The 19,118-nt window shown below is 46.5% G+C and overlaps 1 protein-coding gene across 12 annotated transcripts in view; it reads left to right on the forward strand.

Moving 5' to 3' along the window:
* Window positions 1-13,634, forward strand: part of DEPDC5 (DEP domain containing 5, GATOR1 subcomplex subunit) — a 150,387-nt gene extending 136,753 nt beyond the window's left edge. For 6 of the 12 annotated variants that reach the window (XM_037817380.1, XM_037817381.1, XM_037817379.1 and 3 more), the window contains 5 exons: window positions 1,853-2,022; window positions 6,107-6,278; window positions 8,870-8,930; window positions 11,617-11,699; window positions 11,829-13,634. In XM_037817380.1, coding sequence (XP_037673308.1) covers window positions 1,853-2,022; window positions 6,107-6,278; window positions 8,870-8,930; window positions 11,617-11,699; window positions 11,829-12,121 — 779 coding nt within the window. In that variant the 3' untranslated portion in view covers window positions 12,122-13,634. The remainder of the gene's footprint in view (window positions 1-1,852; window positions 2,023-6,106; window positions 6,279-8,869; window positions 8,931-11,616; window positions 11,700-11,828) is intronic. The other 6 variants (XM_037817377.1, XM_037817383.1, XM_037817385.1 and 3 more) reach the window with 2 other exon arrangements.
* The last annotated feature ends 5,484 nt before the right edge of the window (window positions 13,635-19,118 follow it).

Genomic DNA, 19,118 nt, shown 5'->3' on the forward strand with positions numbered 1-19,118 from the left:
CAGTTTGATTACTGTGTGTTTGGGCGTGGTTCTCCTTTAGTTTATCCTCTTCGGAGTTCATTGGAATTCTTGAATGTGTTTATTTATGTCTTTTGTTAAATTTGGGAAGTTTTCTGCCATTATTTCTTTGAATATTCCTTCTACTCTTTCTTCTCTACCGTACTCCCATAATACTTATATTGGTGTGCTCCACGGTGTCCCACAGGTCTCTTAGGCTCTGTTCCCCTTTTTAAAATTCATTTTTATTTCTGCTCCTCAGCCTGGGAATCATTTCAATTGCCTTGTCTTCAGGATCACTGATTCTTCCTTCTACCAGCTCCAATCTGCTGTTTAAACCTTCAAGAGAATTTTTCATTTCAGTTTTTATGGCCTTCAACTCTAGTATTTCTGTTTATTTCCTTTTAAAAAATACTCTCTTTATTGAGATTTTTATATTGTTCATTGTTTTCCTCATATCCTTTATGTTTTCTTTTATCTCCTTGAGCATATTAAGTATCTTTTTTTTGTCTAGTATGTCCAAAGTCTGATCCTTTTTGTTGATGGTTTGGGATTTTATTTTCTTCTGTTGGACAAGCATCATTTCCTGTGTCTTTGTTTGTCTTGTAATCTTTTGTTGCACACAGTACATTTTAATATTTTAAAGTGTTACCTCCTGGATTTAATCCCTGAGCTGTGTGCTCCTTAAGTTTTATCCAGTTAATAATATGACAGATTTTTTTTTTTTTTTTTTTTGCATGCCAGGGGCTAACAAAAGCAAACAAACCAAAGCACAGAGACCTTTCACAGTCCAAATTTGCTCTGCTTTGGCTGGTGGTCTTCAGAGCTTAGTCCTACCAAAAAGATCAGCCCGATGCACATGCAAAATGCAGGGTTCTCTCTGTCATATGTGATCCTGTGTGGATCCTGCTTCTTGTCCTGTGCTTGGGCTTGCTAGTGATGTTAGGGATTCCCCTATTTACAGGAATTCAAATGACCCTTCTATTCCCTTTGAAATAGACTTATACTCTTCGCCTTGTGCTCTATTGTGGACTTAATGTAGGTAGTCCTTTGCTCAGGCCACTTCGACTGAGTTGTTTCTTACACTGCTTTTGCTGTCTGCTTGCTGCTTCTCTACCTTCAGGACAAATTCTGGGAGGGTGAGCTCAAGACAAGTTTCTTGATTCAGTCTTTCAGGCTGCCACCTGATAGATTGGCCCTGATATATAGGCACCCCAGTATGTGCATAGGGGTTACTCTGCTCCTTTGGAACAGGGCCACAGACCCACAACGGGAGCCTAGGCTGTGTCCTCACCATGCCTGGAGGGGAGTGGGTGAGGGACTAGCAAGGGCACCATGAGCTTCACCTACCACTTCTCAAGATGCTTTTTCCTGATTCAGCACTTTCCAGTTACTGCAACCCTTTAACTTTGGTTTCTGGAGTTTTGAGGAAAATGTCTCTGCCAGTTTTTGCTAGCTGTTCAAAGATTCTTTTGGGAGATGGCACCCTGTAGTGTGCCATCTTGGTCAACTGGAAGTTCAGATCTCTTTTTGTAAATGAAGTTTTACTGGAACACAGCTAAGCCCATTCACTTACTCATTGTCATTGGCTGCTTTCACACTAAAACAGCAGAGGGGAGTAGTTGTGACAGAGATAGTCTGGCCTGCAAAACCAAAAATATTTACTGTTTGGCCCTTTACAGAAGAAGTTTGACAACCTCTGGATTAGATGTTTTCCAGGGAACTTCTTGAATCTGCAGTTTTCTATTGTGTGACTTTGTGGTCTTGGAGCTTGATATGCGATTGTTCATTCTTCCTCCTCATCCCACTCCTGCTTTTCCCTCTCTCTTGGGGCCCCTCCTGTGCACTGACATAGCTGCCACTGTCCCAGAGCAGAGGACTGTGACCCTGGATGTCGACGTGAACAACCGCACAGACCGGCTAGAGTGGTGCAGCTGTTATTACCATGGCAACTTCTCCCTGAATGCAGCTTTCGAGATCAAGCTGCACTGGATGGCAGTGACTGCGGCGGTGCTCTTCGAGATGGTGAGAGCCTTTATACCTTAGGGTTGGGGTCTTTGGCTCACCTTACAGAGGGGCACAGTAGATGCTTAATATGGATTCATTTCATGTCTTCTTTTTTTAAAAAATTCAGACTCCTATTACCTGTTACCTGGACTATTGAAATACCTTCTTAAAAATTTTTTTTTAACATGGTAAACAATTCAAATAATCAAGAAGGGTATGGATCAGAGTTTCTCAACCTCAGCACTGACATCTGGAGCCAGATAACTCTTTGTTGTGGGGGATGTTGGATATTTAGCAGCATCCCTGGCCTTGACCCACTAGTTGCCACTGGCATCCCCCTACCCAAGTTGTGACAGCAACAAATGTTTCCAGACATTGCCACACATTCCTGAGCAGGGGAGAAATTACCCCCACTTGACAATCATTGGTCGAGTGTGAAAAATAAATCTCTCTCCCACCCTTACCCCATATCTTCATTGTACTTCCAGAAAGATTCTATGTATATATAAAAATGTTACTTAAAAAAAAAAAAACAACAAAAACAGATGGTAGCATGTGATATATTCTATTTCTGTTGTGTTTTGTCCCTTACCTATATATCTTCCAAATCAGTACAAATGGATCTGCTTTGTTTTTCATGGCTGCAGAATATCCTATTATTTGATCGTACCATAGTGTACTTAGACTCCTGTTAGTGAACATTGCTGCTTTTAACTCAGTGTTTCTTCAGCTATGGGGTATCTAGTGGTAGAGGCCAGGGATGCTGGTCAGCATCCTTCATTGCACAGGACAGTCCTCCACCTCAAAGAATCATTGGCCCAGCATGTTGGAAGAGCTGAGGTCAAGAAGCCCTGGTTTTTTTTGGTTTTTTTTTTATTCATTTTATTGAGATATAGTCACATACCATGCAGTCATACAAAATGAATTGTACATTTGATTGTTCACAGTGCCATTACATAGTTGTACATTCATCACCAAAATCAATCCCTGACACCTTCATTACCACACACACAAAACATCTATTGCACTTTTTAGTTTTAGAAGTCCCTATGCTGTTAGGTAGCTCTCATAATGTTTTTATACATCAGACTTGGCAAACAGCAATTATAGCCACAAACATAATAGTCATCTCCATATTTCAGTGGCAAAAATGGAAACACCATCTTCAATCAGTCATGATCGTATCCTTGAATGGCAACACTGACAATAACATCACTATCCATTTTTTTTAATCTTCATTTTATTGAGATATATTCACATACCATGCAGTCATACAAAATAAATCGTACATTCGATTGTTCACAGTACCATTACATAGTTGTACATTCATCACCAAAATCAATCCCTGACACCTTCATTACCACACACACAAAACATCTATTGCACTTTTAAGTTTTAGAAGTCCCAATGCTGTTAGGTAGCGCTCATAATATTTTTATACATCAGACTTGGCAAACAGCAATTATAGCCACAAACATAAGAGTCATCTCCATATTTCAGTGGCAAAAATGGAAACACCATCTTCAATCAGTCATGATTGTATCCTTGAATGGCAACACTGACAATAACATCACTATCCATTTTTTTTAATCTTCATTTTATTGAGATATATTCACATACCACGCAGTCATACAAAACAAATCGTACATTCGATTGTTCACAGTATCATTACATAGTTGTACATTCATCACCTAAATCAATCCCTGACACCTTCATTAGCACACACACAAAAATAACAAGAATAATAATTAAAGTGAAAAAGAGCAATTGAAGTAAAAAAGAACACTGGGTACCTTTGTCTGTTTGTCTGTTTGTTTCCTTCCCCTATTTTTCTACTCATCCATCCATAAACTAGACAAAGTGGAGTGTGGTCCTTATGGCTTTCCCAATCCCATTGTCACCCCTCATAAGCTACATTTTTATACAATTGTCTTCGAGATTTATGGGTTCTGGGTTGTAGTTTGATAGTTTCAGGTATCCACCACCAGCTACCCCAATTCTTTAGAACCTAAAAAGGGTTGTCTAAATTGTGCATAAGAGTGCCCACCAGAGTGACCTCTCGGCTCTTTTTGGAATCTCTCTGCCACTGAAGCTTATTTCATTTCCTTTCACATCCCCCTTTTGGTCAAGAAGATGTTCTCCATCCCACGATGCCAGGTCTGCATTCCTCCCGGGGAGTCATATTCCACGTTGCCAGGGAGATTCACTCCCCTGGGTGTCTGATCCCATGTAGGGGGGAGAAGAAGCCCTGTTTTGACTGGTCCTTCCTCCTTCCAGTCCATCCTGGCTGGTCTCCCTTATCAGGCCATTCATCACTCCTGTGCTAAAAAGCCACTCCTTGGCCAGGCTGTCAGTATATTCCAAGAGCCCTCCTTAAACCATCTTTGCAGTCTGCTACTCTTCGTTGCACACTTTCCCTTCAGCCAAAAAGAATATTTTCCTATGTTCTCCACTGCATCCTGTTCCCATTGTCACACTGGCCCAGGCACCCTCACTGCACACAGCTGAGAGCAGCTGGAAAGTTCAGAAAGAGTTTGCTCAAAGCTAGGAGAAGACCAAAGAGAAATGAACACAGCATTGACTTGCACAAGATAGGTTTTTTTGTTTTTGTTTTTTGTTTTTTTTTGTCCGGGGCTCATAGACCCAGTTTTGTCCCACTTGGCGTGGTATCCTGGAAAATAAAGATCTGTCAGGGTGTCTGTCTGCCCAGCCCCCAGTCTGTCTCCACAGGACAATGGCATCTTTCAGACCCCCACTCATCCAGAAGAGATTCCTATCAGGGGAACAGCTTTAAGATACAAACAAAAAATGAAGTCTAGCTGCCCTCCAGCTCAGCTTGCTCTTCCCCAACCTATTGGCCCTAGGATAACCGCTCCCTCAAGGCAAAACCAGCCCTCTGACCCAGCAGGTTTAAGAGGTCTTATTTATTTAAATAAAGAATATTTTTCCTAAATATCTCTAAACAACATGAACATATATTCATGGAAGCAGACAGCTACAGTTTGGCAGTAAGAAAAGAATTTCATTGGAGGAATATACCAACTATCTTTAAAAATATATAAACTTTTCACATCTGTTCATGTAAAACCCACTGGAAGATGCTAATCCCGTTATCATTATTTTGATGAAAGTTTTTAGACGTCTCTTAGTGTGAGTTAATTGTTATTTTAAGGGAGTGTCTAAATTTGTTGTATATAAGAATTTACTCAGATAAATATTACATAAAAAGAGGGTCATGGACTAAGGTTTAGTAATTATTTTGGTCAAATGGAGATTTTGTTTTGTAGTTGTTTAATTTATTTTTATTTATTTATTTTTTTGATGGCATTGTTTTGAGTGTTCATTGGAGAAAAGCTAAGAGCAGTCCTCTTCCACTTGTAACAGAATCAGATTTAAGTCAAGATACAACTCAAACTATTTTTTTGAAACTGTGTCTGACACAGATCTCATCTCTATGCCAAAGCCACATGTATCCACTTCTTTTTTTTAAATATACATTAGTTTTTTAGTTTAAAAAACAAATCCTAAGACCTGGAACATTGCTGTAGTTCCCTACACAAATGTTATCGATGGAGAGGCTGACTTTCTCAGTCTTAGGGCCAGACTGCAGTTGGTAGTTTGTCATAGGGCAGCTCTTATTTGGGCAGGTATCAGGGCTTATCACTTTTGGCCAGAGGCTACTGCAATCATCTCTTACTCTATGTCATGTTCCTCTCAGCCAGCCCAAGTGGGTTGTTTTCCTGTTTGATACTTTGGGCTTATTAAATACAGAAGGATTTAACCTATATCCTTTGACCTTCCACCAACATTCCACAGAATGAGCAGGGCTTTTACAAGGCAGGAAATAGTTCTCTGTACTCTGTTCATTCCAAAAGAAAAACTGAAGTTGCAAAAGCTCAGGCCATGATGAGTTGCTGTGTGTTTATCGACTCAGTTTCTCAAGTATTTGTCCAGGACCGGTTTTGAGCCAGCAAACATTAATAAATGAACATGCCAATCAATATCTGTGCCACCCCTCTGACAGGTTCACTCTTTGGGAAGCATTTTCTCTCAACTAAGAGAACTCAGGGATGTCACTGTTTGTTTCTGTATTCTCCACCAGGTTCAAGGCTGGCATCGAAAAGCCACCTCCTGTGGCTTCTTGTTGGTCCCAGTTTTGGAAGGTCCTTTTGCGCTGCCGAGTTACCTGTATGGCGATCCCCTCCGTGCCCAGCTCTTCATCCCACTCAACATCAGCTGCTTGCTCAAGGACGGCAGCGAGCACCTGTTTGATAGTAAGAGATACTCTGCTCTGCAGTTTCTTTCTCTCAGCCAGTAGGGCCCTCCCCACTCCCCACCCGGGACACCTCTGGGTGTCTAATCCACACGGGCTGGTGGAAAGAGAGTACCTTGAGATCAGGGGCTGAAGGATCTGGGTTTGAATCTGGTTCTTCATTAACTGGCTGGGTCACTCTGGTCCAGTCACTTCATTGTCTCTGAGCTTTGGATTCCTTATTCTTAAAATGGGAGTAGCTAGAGCTGCCTTGCCAACCTCAAGAAGACCATCATAAGGCCCAGAGTGGAATGGTGCGTAGGAGGGGATTTTTGTACCTGGTACCTGAAGAGTAGCTCTGTTGTTCTCCCCACACCTTCCTTCTGTGTGCCTGAGCCTGGCTGGCTTAGGCTACAGGAATTTGAACCTCAAGGAAGGCTTCAATATGCTGTTCGATGCAAAAGGGCCAAAAAGCTGGAGGGTGGAGGGGTGCATTGAAAGCAAAACAGGAAACAGTGTCCTGTTGTGCAAAGCTGTGGCATGTCAGCACCTGGAATGCTGCTTGTGGCTCACGTCCTGCACCTCAAGGAAGACAAAAGAGCAGAAGGAGGCTCAGGGGAGGACAGCAAGGCCCAGCCCAGAGTCCTTCCCTCTGGACAAGAATGTCAGTTGGAAATTTGCACACAGGGCCGACCCTAGCCTGCTGCTCACCCCCAAGCTGCCAGAAAGCTGAGGGCAGGCTTAGGACAAATGAAAGGAAGAGACCTACCTTACACAGCCCGTACTTTTTATCACCAAGTGCTCATTGCACATGATCATATAAATAGCTCCTCAAAAGCTTTCAATGAGTTCACAGATGATCTTTTTTGAAATAAAAAGCCAGAGATGTTGCTGCTGAGATGTCAAGAGTGCAGTAGTTTCTTGGGTGTAGAGATTATAAATATGAAAGAAATAACTTGTGCTGTATGAGAGAGATGCTTTCCTCCCATGCCCTTCCCTAACTCGTTCATCAGTGTCATAGTCAACAGCAGAGGCTGGCCCAGAGGATGAGACAGTCTCACCAGGTGGGGCAGGCAGATGGGTTTTTCCTGCGACAGGCTGCCCCCAAAGGCCCATTTGTATATCCTTTGTTTACAATTCAGAAGGCATTTTTCAGTAGTTGGGGCCCCCCGGTGAGCCCTAAGAGCTCTGCAGGCTGTAGACTTGCTGGTCCTTTACAGTTTACAAAGTGCGCTTTACACATACACACACACACCTACACACACACGTGTTCTTGTGTAACCTCACAGTGTAGCTAAGAGAGGACCATTTGTATGGCCCTGAAATGGCAGATGACGACATCTTAGGATTGGTCCTAAGCCAGGCAGCACCTCATACTGTTGTTTTTAGTATGTTGAGGGGGCAAAGAGATCTTCTCCCACTGCTCAAAGATTCATTTTGTATTCTCCACCTTCACTGTAACAGCACAGATTGTGCACAGGGCTGGCACTGGAGGACATTTTTGTGTGAGTGGATGGTTTTCCCTGCTAGTCATAACCCAGTCTTCGGGACCAGTATCATCTCTCAGTTGCCATGGTTACAGCTGAAGAAAGTGTCCAAGTTTAAATAAATAAGGGCTTGAATCTCAAATTGATTTTCTCGTTTCTGTGCTGATTGTCTCTTCCTGTTATCTCCCCTTCCTATTATAATGGATTCAAAATCTTAAAAATCTGACAAGAATGTGCTGTGTGTGTGTGTGCTCTTTTTGCCAGTTAAAGCCAAAGTCTTCGCCACCCCCCTTCCTCTCTCTCTCTTTCTCCCCCTCCCTCCCTCCCTCCTTTCTCTCTTTTTTTTTTTCTTTTTTGCTCTTGCATTACCCAGAGTCTCAAATCTATCCTAGATAGAAAATTCAGAATGTGGAAAGAGGAACAAAGCCACTGCAGGCACCACTGGTCTTTGGGCTGCCCCTGTGCCTCGGCACCTCAGTCTCTAGAGCAGCCTTGGCTCCGTTGCCTGTTGCTATGTGACAGCCGACCTCAGTCCTCTCAGCTCTTAACTCGGCTTTTGGTCCTCAGCAAGGACTGCACAGAAGGAGTGAGATTGGGGCACCTGCTCTTCTCCCCTCCCCCAGTGATCACTATTAGGAAAATCATTTTTATATTTATTTGCTTCAGTTTCCCCAGCCCTAAAATGAGGCTTGTATGTCACCTTTCCTATGGGAAGGTGGGAGATTAGTAATTTAAAAAAAAATTTTTTTTTTAATCCTTAGAAGCAGATAACATGCATTTAAAGTTTTATCTTCTGATTATACTTTAGTATCATGTTCCTTTCAGCTTTTGGCATACGAAGTCATCAGAATGAGTCTTAAATTGAGTTCTGGTACCTCACACTGGTTGCTGAGTACTCATTCATCATCTTTCTAGACCCTAATATAGCTTGGGGGAAGGGATGATATAAACTCAGAGCTGTCATTTTCATCAACCCTCAGGATGGAGGCTGGTCTTTCTGAAAAGCAGAAATGAAGGCTCAAAGGGGAAGGAACTACCAAACATAGTGAAGGGCACAGAGGAGCAGACCGTGGAGAATTATGAGCCTTTTGACCGCAACTCAGCACTTATTCTTTTTTCTTTTCAGGCTTCGAACCAGAAACATACTGGGAGCGAATGCACCTTTTCCAGGAAGCCATTGCACACAGGTGTGTCCCTTAGGAAGAGGGAATAGTGAGAAGGTACCAGTGTTTATCTTGAATGGCAGTTATCAACGTGAAACCCAGTTTGTTTCATTTCTGGGAAAAGGGACCTCTTCCAGCAGTGACAAGCTCACCACTTATCTCCCACAGGACTTGGCTTTGTTTTTGAAGAGAAGCGCTACCTCTCCAGTTCTTGTAGCTGTTATGTTTCAGATATCATTACCTTTTTCCATAGAGCTCTCTCCTTAGCCTCCAGAGCCAAGCTATACAGGAGATGGAGTGAAATGAAAAGTTATAAAATTTGTCAAGATACCCTTCACACATTTTTGAAAGACAATGAGTGATAAAAAAGCAATAGGTGAATTAGTCGATATTTATTGAGCACCTAATACGTGCACCAGGGAAAACGTTTCCTAGGCTTAGCTATCTACCCCTCAGACCAGTCCAGCAAACCACTGTCTCTAAAACATCATCCCCTAACTCAGTGTCCAATTGCTAATTCATCTTAATCATGGTAGAAACGAAGACCCCTGTTCTTGCTTCAGGAATCCTCTTGCCACACCTTCTTCAGTATCATATCTTCCCCTTATTCAAGCATGTTCAGCCATTTCCACCCCCACCATGCACACTCTTCACACACACACACACACACACACACACACACACACACACACACACACACACACACAGGATGAAGTCCAGACTCTTTAGTCTTACCTCACCCAAATCCAGCCCCAGCCTGCCTTACAGAAACCTAACTCAGATGCTCAGATGCTTAATAAAGGCTTGTGGAAGGAATGCAAGAGCAGCTCATTTCTCCTAGCAAGAGGGGCTACAGATTTAGGGCAGAAGGTCAGGAGGTGCCATGGTCAGTGGGAGAGAGCATTGGTGTGGAAAACAGGCCTGGTTTAGTCCCTGCCTCCACCAGCATCTGGCTGGAGGAATATCAGTTCTGGGACTGCTTAGCTCTCCTTTTCTCACAGCAGTGTGGAGATTAGAATAGCTCTGATCTCTTGAAGTGGTTGGAGGGTTTGCTGATGTTCCTGGCACCAGGCAAACCCTCAGTCTAGTAGTTGTAATTATTGATACAACTAATTGATGAGTCCTTCGTCATGCCTGGCACTGCTGACATCATACATCATTGGGCAGTCATCAAACTTTTGCTTGCTGTCCCAGGACATGACCATTGTTTGTTAAATCTGCCGCTTTTTTCTTCACAGCATCCTCCTTCTGATCACCCTTAGTCCAAATCCTCATGTCTTCTCCAAACCATTGCCATTTCCTCCTCTTCAGCCTGCTTTTCCAGCCTCAGCTTCCCTTACTTGTCTTCTGCCCAGTCCTCTAGCCTCACAGACTGTGCTGTGTGTCTCCTCTCCTAAATTCTCTCCCAACCTCCCTCACCTAAACCCCCTCCGTTTCCACACCTAAGCTTCCCTCCCACCCTCCACCCCTGTCAGAGTCTTTTTCCACCAAGGATTCCAGGCCTTCCATTCTGAATTCCTCTTTCCCTTTCTCCCAATATACTCTGTTCATCTGTTGCACTGATTTGGAGGGGGGTGGGGGTGGCCTGCAGTATATGCATTTTTCTCATTTTTGTTTCCTTCTACAATGCCTAGAAATGTGCCCTGGCCAGAGTAGTTGTCCGTAGGTAAGCTTTTGAACACAGTGGAGCTCTCAGTGGGAATGTGGTCCTGCAGTGAAACACTAGCCCACCTATAAGGTCCAGCCCAGAAGAATGAGAAAAGTGCCCAGCCTTCCAAGGGCGGAATCCCCCTGCCCTCACTGCGATCCGTCCTTGCATGCTCCCTGAGTGGACAGTGAGGGCCAGGGACTGTGTGGTTAAATTGTCCTTTTAAATAAAGGCCTTTCCTGGTGACTTAAGGAAAAATGAGGCAAGAACGCTTCTGTCACGGACCACGTCAGGTCAGGTTTCTTCTATACTGAGTAAATAAGTAGCCTTGCATGGAAAGCAGAGAGGAAATAAAAGCAAAATCCAGAACCTTTTCTACACACGAGAGAGACTCGGCCTATAGATGAGGGACCTTGAAGCACCTATTAGTCCAGCCGTATAATGTGCATATTTGGCTTCAGGTGTTCTTCCATAAATAATTACCGAATGCCAGTGTAAAGCAGGCGGCTACCCGAGGAGCTCAGTCCAGGAAGAGACACAGACATCTTACCTCCTTTATTTCTGCCGACATCACTGCCTTGTTACATGAACCCTTCAGACTCAGAGTGCAGGCACCACATCTGTTAACATGTCCTTTACAGCACTTAGCAGGTAGAACTGTACTGAATGTGCTTTATGGAAATAGAAAAGCAGGAATAGAGTAAGTCATAGTGGAAAATGGCTTCTCCTGCCCATTCCCAGAACACAGAGCAGAGAGCCCCAGGCTGGTGGTCCACACTTTTAAGGGAAGCTTCCAATTAAGATACTTCATTCCATTTCAATCCAAAACATTTACCAAGAACCTGAACAGGGAGGAAAGGAAGAGAAGTGTGGCTACGGCGAATCCCTCCAGGAATTGATAATTGTGGTGAGAACACAATAAAGCAGCCTTGAATGTCCCATCTTGAAAGATCTTTCCAGATCTCTATCTCAGGTCGTCACAGAGTCCTGTTAGCCACACTTTCTCCCCTCACCCCCTTTTGCTAAGAAGGCCCTAATCAGTGTTTCCTTTCCTTCCTTTAGGTTTGGGTTTGTACAAGATAAATACTCTGCCTCTGCTTTTAACTTTCCTGCTGAGAACAAGCCTCAGTACATCCACGTTACAGGTGAGGAGCTATGAGCAACAGGTGGGAGGGTGGGCCCCTGGGGCAGGCGTGTGAGCCCCGGGTGGGGCCTGGACCCTGGCACCCAGCCTGGCTGGCAGCTGCGACATCACTCCACCCCTTTCTCTGCAGGGACAGTGTTTCTGCAGCTGCCCTACTCCAAGCGCAAGTTCTCAGGGCAGCAGCGGCGGCGGCGGAACTCCACCAGCTCTACCAACCAGAACATGTTCTGCGAGGAACGGGTCGGCTACAACTGGGCCTACAACACCATGTTGACCAAGACATGGCGCTCCAGTGCCACAGGGGATGAGAAGTTTGCTGATCGGCTGCTGAAGGACTTCATGGACTTCTGTGTCAACCGAGACAACCGGCTTGTCATGTTCTGGATGAGCTGCCTGGAGAAGATGCATGCCAGTGCCCCGTGAAGCCAGGCTGCCCAAGGGGTGGAAGGTGGGGCACTGGCTGGGCCTTGCTGGGCAAGGGACGGGGCATAGAGGATCCAGGGACTGCTGTTGATATTCAGTAGGATCCAGTCAGGCTCTCAGTGGGGTCCCATATTGCTGCTGACAGGGAGTGGGGGCCATTGCTTCTTTTTGATCCCCCTCTCTCCTTACAAGTATTTTTCCACTTGAGCAGAAAGACTTTGGATGCAGCTGTTGCCACCGCCACCACCCAAATTGAGCCATCGTGCACTGAGAGCAGGTGGGAGGCAAGATTGTCCACGGGAGGGCTGCAGTGGCTGGAGAGCAGGGCCAGCAGCCACCAAGAACATCCTTGGAGAGGGCAGCTCCTGTCAGTGTCCTTTCCCTCCACCATCTGTGGGACATTCAGAGCAGAATCTGCTGCTTCCTGCCCAGGAGTGTGCACAAGTGTAAGATAATTTTGTGAAATAGTGTACCATAGGCTCACACCAACTGTATATACCTGTAAATACCAGAACAGGAATAAAGCTCCATGTGCTGCAGCCTCTTTGTCCCCAGGCTGGCCTCTGACTACCGCAGTCACATCCCCATCTGGCCCTCACGCCATGTCGCAGGGCCATCGTGGTCAAGGAAATAGCCACATACAGCAAGGAGCACTTTATAATATACTGGTTTAGAGAGTCTGGCTGTGAGTTTACTGAAAGATTTCTTTTCTCAGGTCCTTGGGCAGGGGCAAGGATAATTTTGATCAGGACTGGTGAGCAGATAGCACAATCTACCAGGTAATCACAGACTCATGCTGTTGGCTGTGTACCTTGCCAACTCTCAGGTCCAGCCATCATAGAATTCTGAGAAAAATCAGAGGAAAACCTGTGTCAAATGTCCTAAGTTTGGGTACCACTGCTTAACAGGATAAGACTCAGCATGGTGCCTAACCCCAGCACCTTGCCCCTAACCTGCCCAGGCTAGATTGAGAACCCGGCAGCTACTGCCACTTCTTCCTCCTCCATCTTGCAGCCCTGTGGTTCTACCTCCTCTTCGTTCCAGCACTCTGTTGCCACTCTCAGCCCTCTACCATCTTTTTCTTGTGTCTCTGGACCAGCCCCCTAACTTGTCTCTCAACTTTCACTCCACCCCATTCTCCTGTTGGCAGCCAGCAGAGTCTTGTTAAAAAGCAATCCGATGTGCCCACCATTTATTCAGAACTCTTCAGTGACTCGAATTTCAACAATTTTAGGTGCAGGCCATGCAGCCCTGTGTGAGCTGGTCCCTCGCTGCTTCTCCAGCCACCCTGGTCCTCATGCAGGCCCTTGAACATTGTAGACTTGTTCCCCACTCATATCCTTCCCTGGACACCCTTCCTCTCCTCGCCCACTCTGCCTCGTTAACTCTTGGTCATCATCCATCAACTCTTGGCTCAAATGGCACTTCAGAGAAGCAGAGTGGGAGAACCTGTTGGATCTTCCCAGAGAACCTCAAACTCTTCCAACATAACACTCAGCACATTTACAGTCTTGCATGGCAGACGTTTGCCTGTTTTGTTTTGTTTTTTTTTTCATCTTTCTGTTCCTAAGCATGCAGCATAATAGTAGATGTTAGAGAAATGGTTGGCAACTGAAGGTGTGAAGGACTGAATGAATGAACTCTGGGCTGGGGACTGGGTGTTGTGTCCAAATCCCCACCTCACTAGCTGGGCTCCCAAGTTATAAAAGGAGGCCATTTCCCCATCTGCAAAAGGCAGCTATTGATGGTACACATAGAGATTTTGAGAGAACAGGTGTATTAATATATATGTGTGAACACACTGGGTTATTCCTGGCAGAGCAGGCCCTCAATAAAAATCAATTTTCTTTTCCTTTTTCACCTGCCCTTCCCTTAGACAACTCATTGTTTCTCTCCGAGCTTCAATTTCCTCATCTATAAAATAGGAAGCTATCTCCCAGGGTGGTTGGGAAATTATAAGAGAGAGGCATGTGAAAGGTCTTACTACTGAGAAAGCAGGAAACACATGTGGGCTGCTCTCAGTCCTGGACGAAGTCTTCTTCCCCGTTCTTCCTGAGTCAGACTCCTGAGTGACCATGCTGGCCACGGCCACCACTGGCCTGTCCAGATCATACACATTCTCATTTGTGATCCTCAGTATCCTGGGCCAGCAACTTCCCCTGCTTTCTGCCACTCGTCCAAAAATAATTGGGAGAAGAAGGCCCAGAGAGTGATTTGGTAGCAGGTGGGGCAGCTGACACGTTAGATTGCTGGGCCATGCACCCTATAGAGCTGAACCTGAAACATACATATCTGTGAGCCCCAGTCCCCCCTCCCACTCCTCCTGCAATCCTTTCTCCGAGCGGCAGTTCCCTCCACCCAGTAACCAAACAGGAATCTGGGAGTTGAACTCAGTGCCGCCTCTCCTCCATTGTCATCCAGTCCTCTAACCCATCCCTCAGGTCCTCTGACCCACTCCCCTCCCTCCATCCCTGCTCCCCGGGTGCAGGGCCCAGCCTTCCAGGAGCGCGTGGATGCTGTGTGCTTGTAGATCAGAAGTCTGCCCAGAGAGTAGCAGTGGGAACAAGCCATCCCTTGGTATAGAGAGAAAAGCAGTAGGCTTGGATCCAGAAGACCTGGGTTTAAATTCCAGTCCTGCCATTTTTTAGCTTTGAGAACGAGGGACGATTTGTCTCGAGCCTGTTTCCTCACTTATTAAATAGAGATGATATAGAGTCACCACCACCACCCCCACCTCCGCATGTTGCTCTTCTCTGCTTGTGACACCATAATTAAACTGTTGACCCATTTTTGGCTTGCTAGGCTGGGAATTTCCCAAAGGCAGGTACCAGGCCTCCACTCTACCCAAATCTTCTGGCACACACTGCAGTCCACAGGAGTCAATGAGCGAGTCAGTGAGATCAAGGGAGCAGATGCACGTGGCAGGGCTCAGCACTAGGAGAGGACACACGAACTGTAGGAAGGACCTTGACAGGGTGACCCCATCTGGGTCTCTAAATTGAGTCATGGAAGTTACCTCTTCCTGTTGAGAAATGAGGCCTTAAGGCTTGAACACATGCCTGATATGGCTTAGGTCACCCCAGAGTCGGGGGAGATGAAGGTGGTCAAGTGGGACAAGGGCCTTTGAGCAGAAGGGGGTCTTGGTGATCTTCTGGTCCAACCCCTTTAATTCCCCCAGGTGCGGATCCAGGCCTCTAGCTCCCAGTTCAGTGCCTTTAGGCATCTGGTTGCAGTTGGTAGTATGGTGGACAAGCCAGCAGGCTCCGGAAGCGGTGCCTGGATTCAGATTCCAGCAGGGCCCCTTGCCAGCCGCATGACCCCAAGTAAGATACCGCACATCTCAGCCTCAGTTTTCTCTTCTGTAAAAGGAGAGGATGATGCCACCTCAGGGTGCTGTGAGGATCACATGAGAGAATGTGGGTGAAGAGCTTAGCACAAGGCCTGGAGTGCAGAAATGCCTTCATACAGGTTAGCTATTATGGTGGGCATTATTGCTGCAGATTCCGTTTGACCTAGGAGTTTAGAGAAGAGTAAGTGCAGAGGGCCAGGGTGGACAGGGCAGTATTTTGGGCCTTGTGGGATGTGTAGGAGTCAGGGTGGTCCCAGCATGGCCGGGGGGGGCTGCACCCCTCGAATGTGCTCTGAGGCTGCTGCAGTTGTTCTGCCTTGTGTGGGTCCCAAGAGCCTCTGCTGGGAGATTTTCTGTCAGCAGAGGTACCACATTGCCAAGAGCAAGGAGAAGGACCTCCTGACCACGCTGAGTAGGTTGCCCGGCACCTGCCTATGGTGAGCAGGGTTGTAGCCCAAGGCCAGGTAGCTCTAATGACAGTTCTCAGCCTCAGGGCTGTGCTCAGGGTGTGCACTGGGAGGAATGGAGCTGGGGTGCAGACCACACAGGGTGAGCAGTGCAGGAAAGGAAATGAGACCGAACACATCCCCTTACCAGAGGAACTGGAAGTAAGCCGAAAATGCTTCAGAGCAGAGGAAGTCGCTGTCTCAGCCCTCCATCAGTGGCTCTCAAATGTTCCTGTGCTCAAAAGCTAACTTAAAATGCAGATTCCAGGGCCTCCCTCCCAGAGATTCTGATTCATTAGGTCTGGGACTCTCCATCATAAACACTCCACGTAATTCTGCTATCAGTGCTCCATTTGAGAGATACTGGCCCAGGTGGTTCTCTCTGAGCTTATTTATTCTTACTTTGTGCACAATTCTACCCTGCCTGGAAATCTGATTGTCCAACCAAAGCACACTAGAAGGCAGCCGAGTAGGGGCAGAGAGCCTGAGACCAGGGCCAGACAGTAACTCTCAGCCTGATGGCAATAGAGAGGACTGGAGAACTGCAGAAGACTCCAAAACCACCGGACCTCCAAAACCTGCCAACTCCACGATGGATAGGCATGGAAGCCCATATCCCATTTGTAGAAAGAGACCCATTAAAATAATTAAAATGGAAACTTTGGATACCATAAGGAAGGAAATATGTGAGTCCTTGTTGAAGTAGATAAGAAATAGTGGGAGAGAAAGCTGAATAGAAGCCACTTTACAGGCCTCTTCAGTTACTCAGAAAACTTCATACACATGGAATAATAATCGTTGCTCCATTTATTGAGTGTTTTCTGTGTTCCAGGTCCTGTATGCATACTTTATATGCCTCTTCATTGTGTAATATTATCAACTGCTATCATACCAGGCCCTAGTGGGGGAACCCATAACAGCTGGGCTGGGCATGAGGTCTGTGGGACCCCAGAGCTCAGCCACTGCCCACCTCACCTCCTGGTGCTATGGGTCGGTGAAGGGCCGCTGCTCCATCCTGGGCCTGGAGTGGAGGTCTTTCCATTCCCTCCAGCAGACTGTCTTACATGTGTGGTTCAGCCTTGCTTGGGTGTAGATGCTGTGTTTAACATGTGGACATGGCTTCACATACAGGCTCCCTGGCAGAAAGCAGGCAGTGACTTTGCCCAAGAACCACAGAGAACTAGTGGCCAGGTTAGGCCTGGAACCCAGGTCATCTAAGCCCAGCCAACAAGCTTTTACTCTCTCGCCAGCCCCTCTCACAAGGACACAGCGTGCCCAGGCTCCTGTCTGGCAGGCGCTATCTGCTCCTTACCTTCCGGCCTGCAGCTGCTGGCTTCAGCCTATAGGTGCTCCCAGGCAGCTCCTGGCTGTCGGGCCCAAGTCACACACTTGGCCTAAGCCTGGCCTGGAATACACCGGTCATGCGGGCAGAGCAGGTGTCACGAACTAGGTCTTACCAGCTCTTCTGATCTGACCTCCATCTGCTCCACTGGCTGCAGCAGGGATTCACCTGTTTGCTCCATGAATCGGCACATGGTTCTTCCAAGAAGAAAATCTCTTCCCCTGCGGGGACAGGGGAGATGGAGAGTAGCTATGCCATCTCGGGCAAACACCTTTCTCTCTGAGCCCTGGCATTTTCATCTGAACTCAAACAGCAGTGAGTGGTCTGGGAGTAACCTTGGGGGACTGTAAAATTTCACAGACCTGTCCCCTTCTTAACTGACAGGGAAGCTGAGGCCTGAGAAGGGGATGTGAATCCCTTTTGGTCAGTCAGCTCATGGCAGTCGTGACTGAAACTGAGTTTCTTACCCCCACTTTGTGCACTTCAGAATTGTACCAGATTGCTTATCCAGGCTCAGTTTCACCCCTTTAATCCTCAAATGTCTCCTGAGAGACAGAAAAGTTTATGTTTAAGCTCTGTGGCATCCTGGGAAACATTTTCCGAATGCCTTTGATGTTCCTCCAACCCTAGCAGCAAACATTCTGGGCCCTTCTGGATGCCCACAGGCTGAGAGCATGTAGGCATGATCAGATATTGGAGTGTCTGGGGTACAGTTGTCTGGGGAAAGGGGTTCCCTTTCAGGGTGAAATTTCCTGCCTTTCTTCAAGTTGTGTGTCCTCAAAACATACAGACAGACTTGAGGATCGGCAGGGACTCTGCCAAAGGCAAGCCCGAGACTTGTCTTGACCCTATCACAAAACAAATAAATACCTCAACCCCTTGTCCCTGGGTACAGCACTGGAGAGCCAGAAGCTAGCTAGGGATTCCCAAATGGGGGTAGTCCATCCTCCCCCACCTCCTCCAGGAAACATTTGGCAGTGTTTGGAGATGTTCTAGTTGTCACAACTGTGAGAGTGGGTGCTACCAGCATTTACAGGTGCTTCTAAATACCCCAAGTGCACAGGACAGCCCCTCCAACAAAGAATTATTCAGGTCCGAATGTCAATAGTGCCGAGGATAAGATGCCTGAGCTAGACTGATCAGGTAAGAGCTCCAGACTGGGGGACTTCTTCCCCCTGTGATTTGGAGGAAGAGGAACCTGCCACTTGCCCCTGGTGTGGAGATCTAAAACCTCTCTTGATTCTCCACTGATGGCAGCTCCGTCCCCAATCTCCTCTTGCATTTATTCTTGCTAGGTTCCAAGACCATGGCTAGGAGACCTGGCTATAAGCTCCCTGAGAGCAGAGAACACATCTTGCTCAAACTTGCATCCTCCATTGCCAGAGCCTGGTACATATTAGGTGCTCATTGATGGTTGAATTCATTCATTCAGCCAACATTTATGCAAAGTTCAACCAATGCAGGTCCTGCTCCCAGGAACTCACAGCCTGGTGGAGGAAAACAGACATGCAAACCAGCAACTATGTCACTCGGATAGGTCTCATTCTGGCCACAGAAAGAGTGAAGAGGGCTTAATTTTGTATAGGGAAGCTGGGGAAGGCTGGAGAAAGGGCATTTGTGATGATATTTGAAGGCTATGTAGGAATCCCCCTGGCCCATGAGGAAGATGGGATGGCCAAGGGGATTCTGGAGGGCTGGGGGGCTTTGGTACCAGACAAGAGAAGATTACCTTGTTTCCGAAGCAGAAAATAAGAGAGATTTTTTTCAAACCTGTCCTGCCCAGCCCACGGCTGATATGGTGCGGGAAGTGAACACTGTCAAGTTCCAGAACTGCAAACAGGAACAAATGCCAATTGTTCA

This window comes from Choloepus didactylus, chromosome 23, assembly GCF_015220235.1.
Source record: "Choloepus didactylus isolate mChoDid1 chromosome 23, mChoDid1.pri, whole genome shotgun sequence".
NCBI lineage: Eukaryota > Metazoa > Chordata > Mammalia > Pilosa > Megalonychidae > Choloepus > Choloepus didactylus.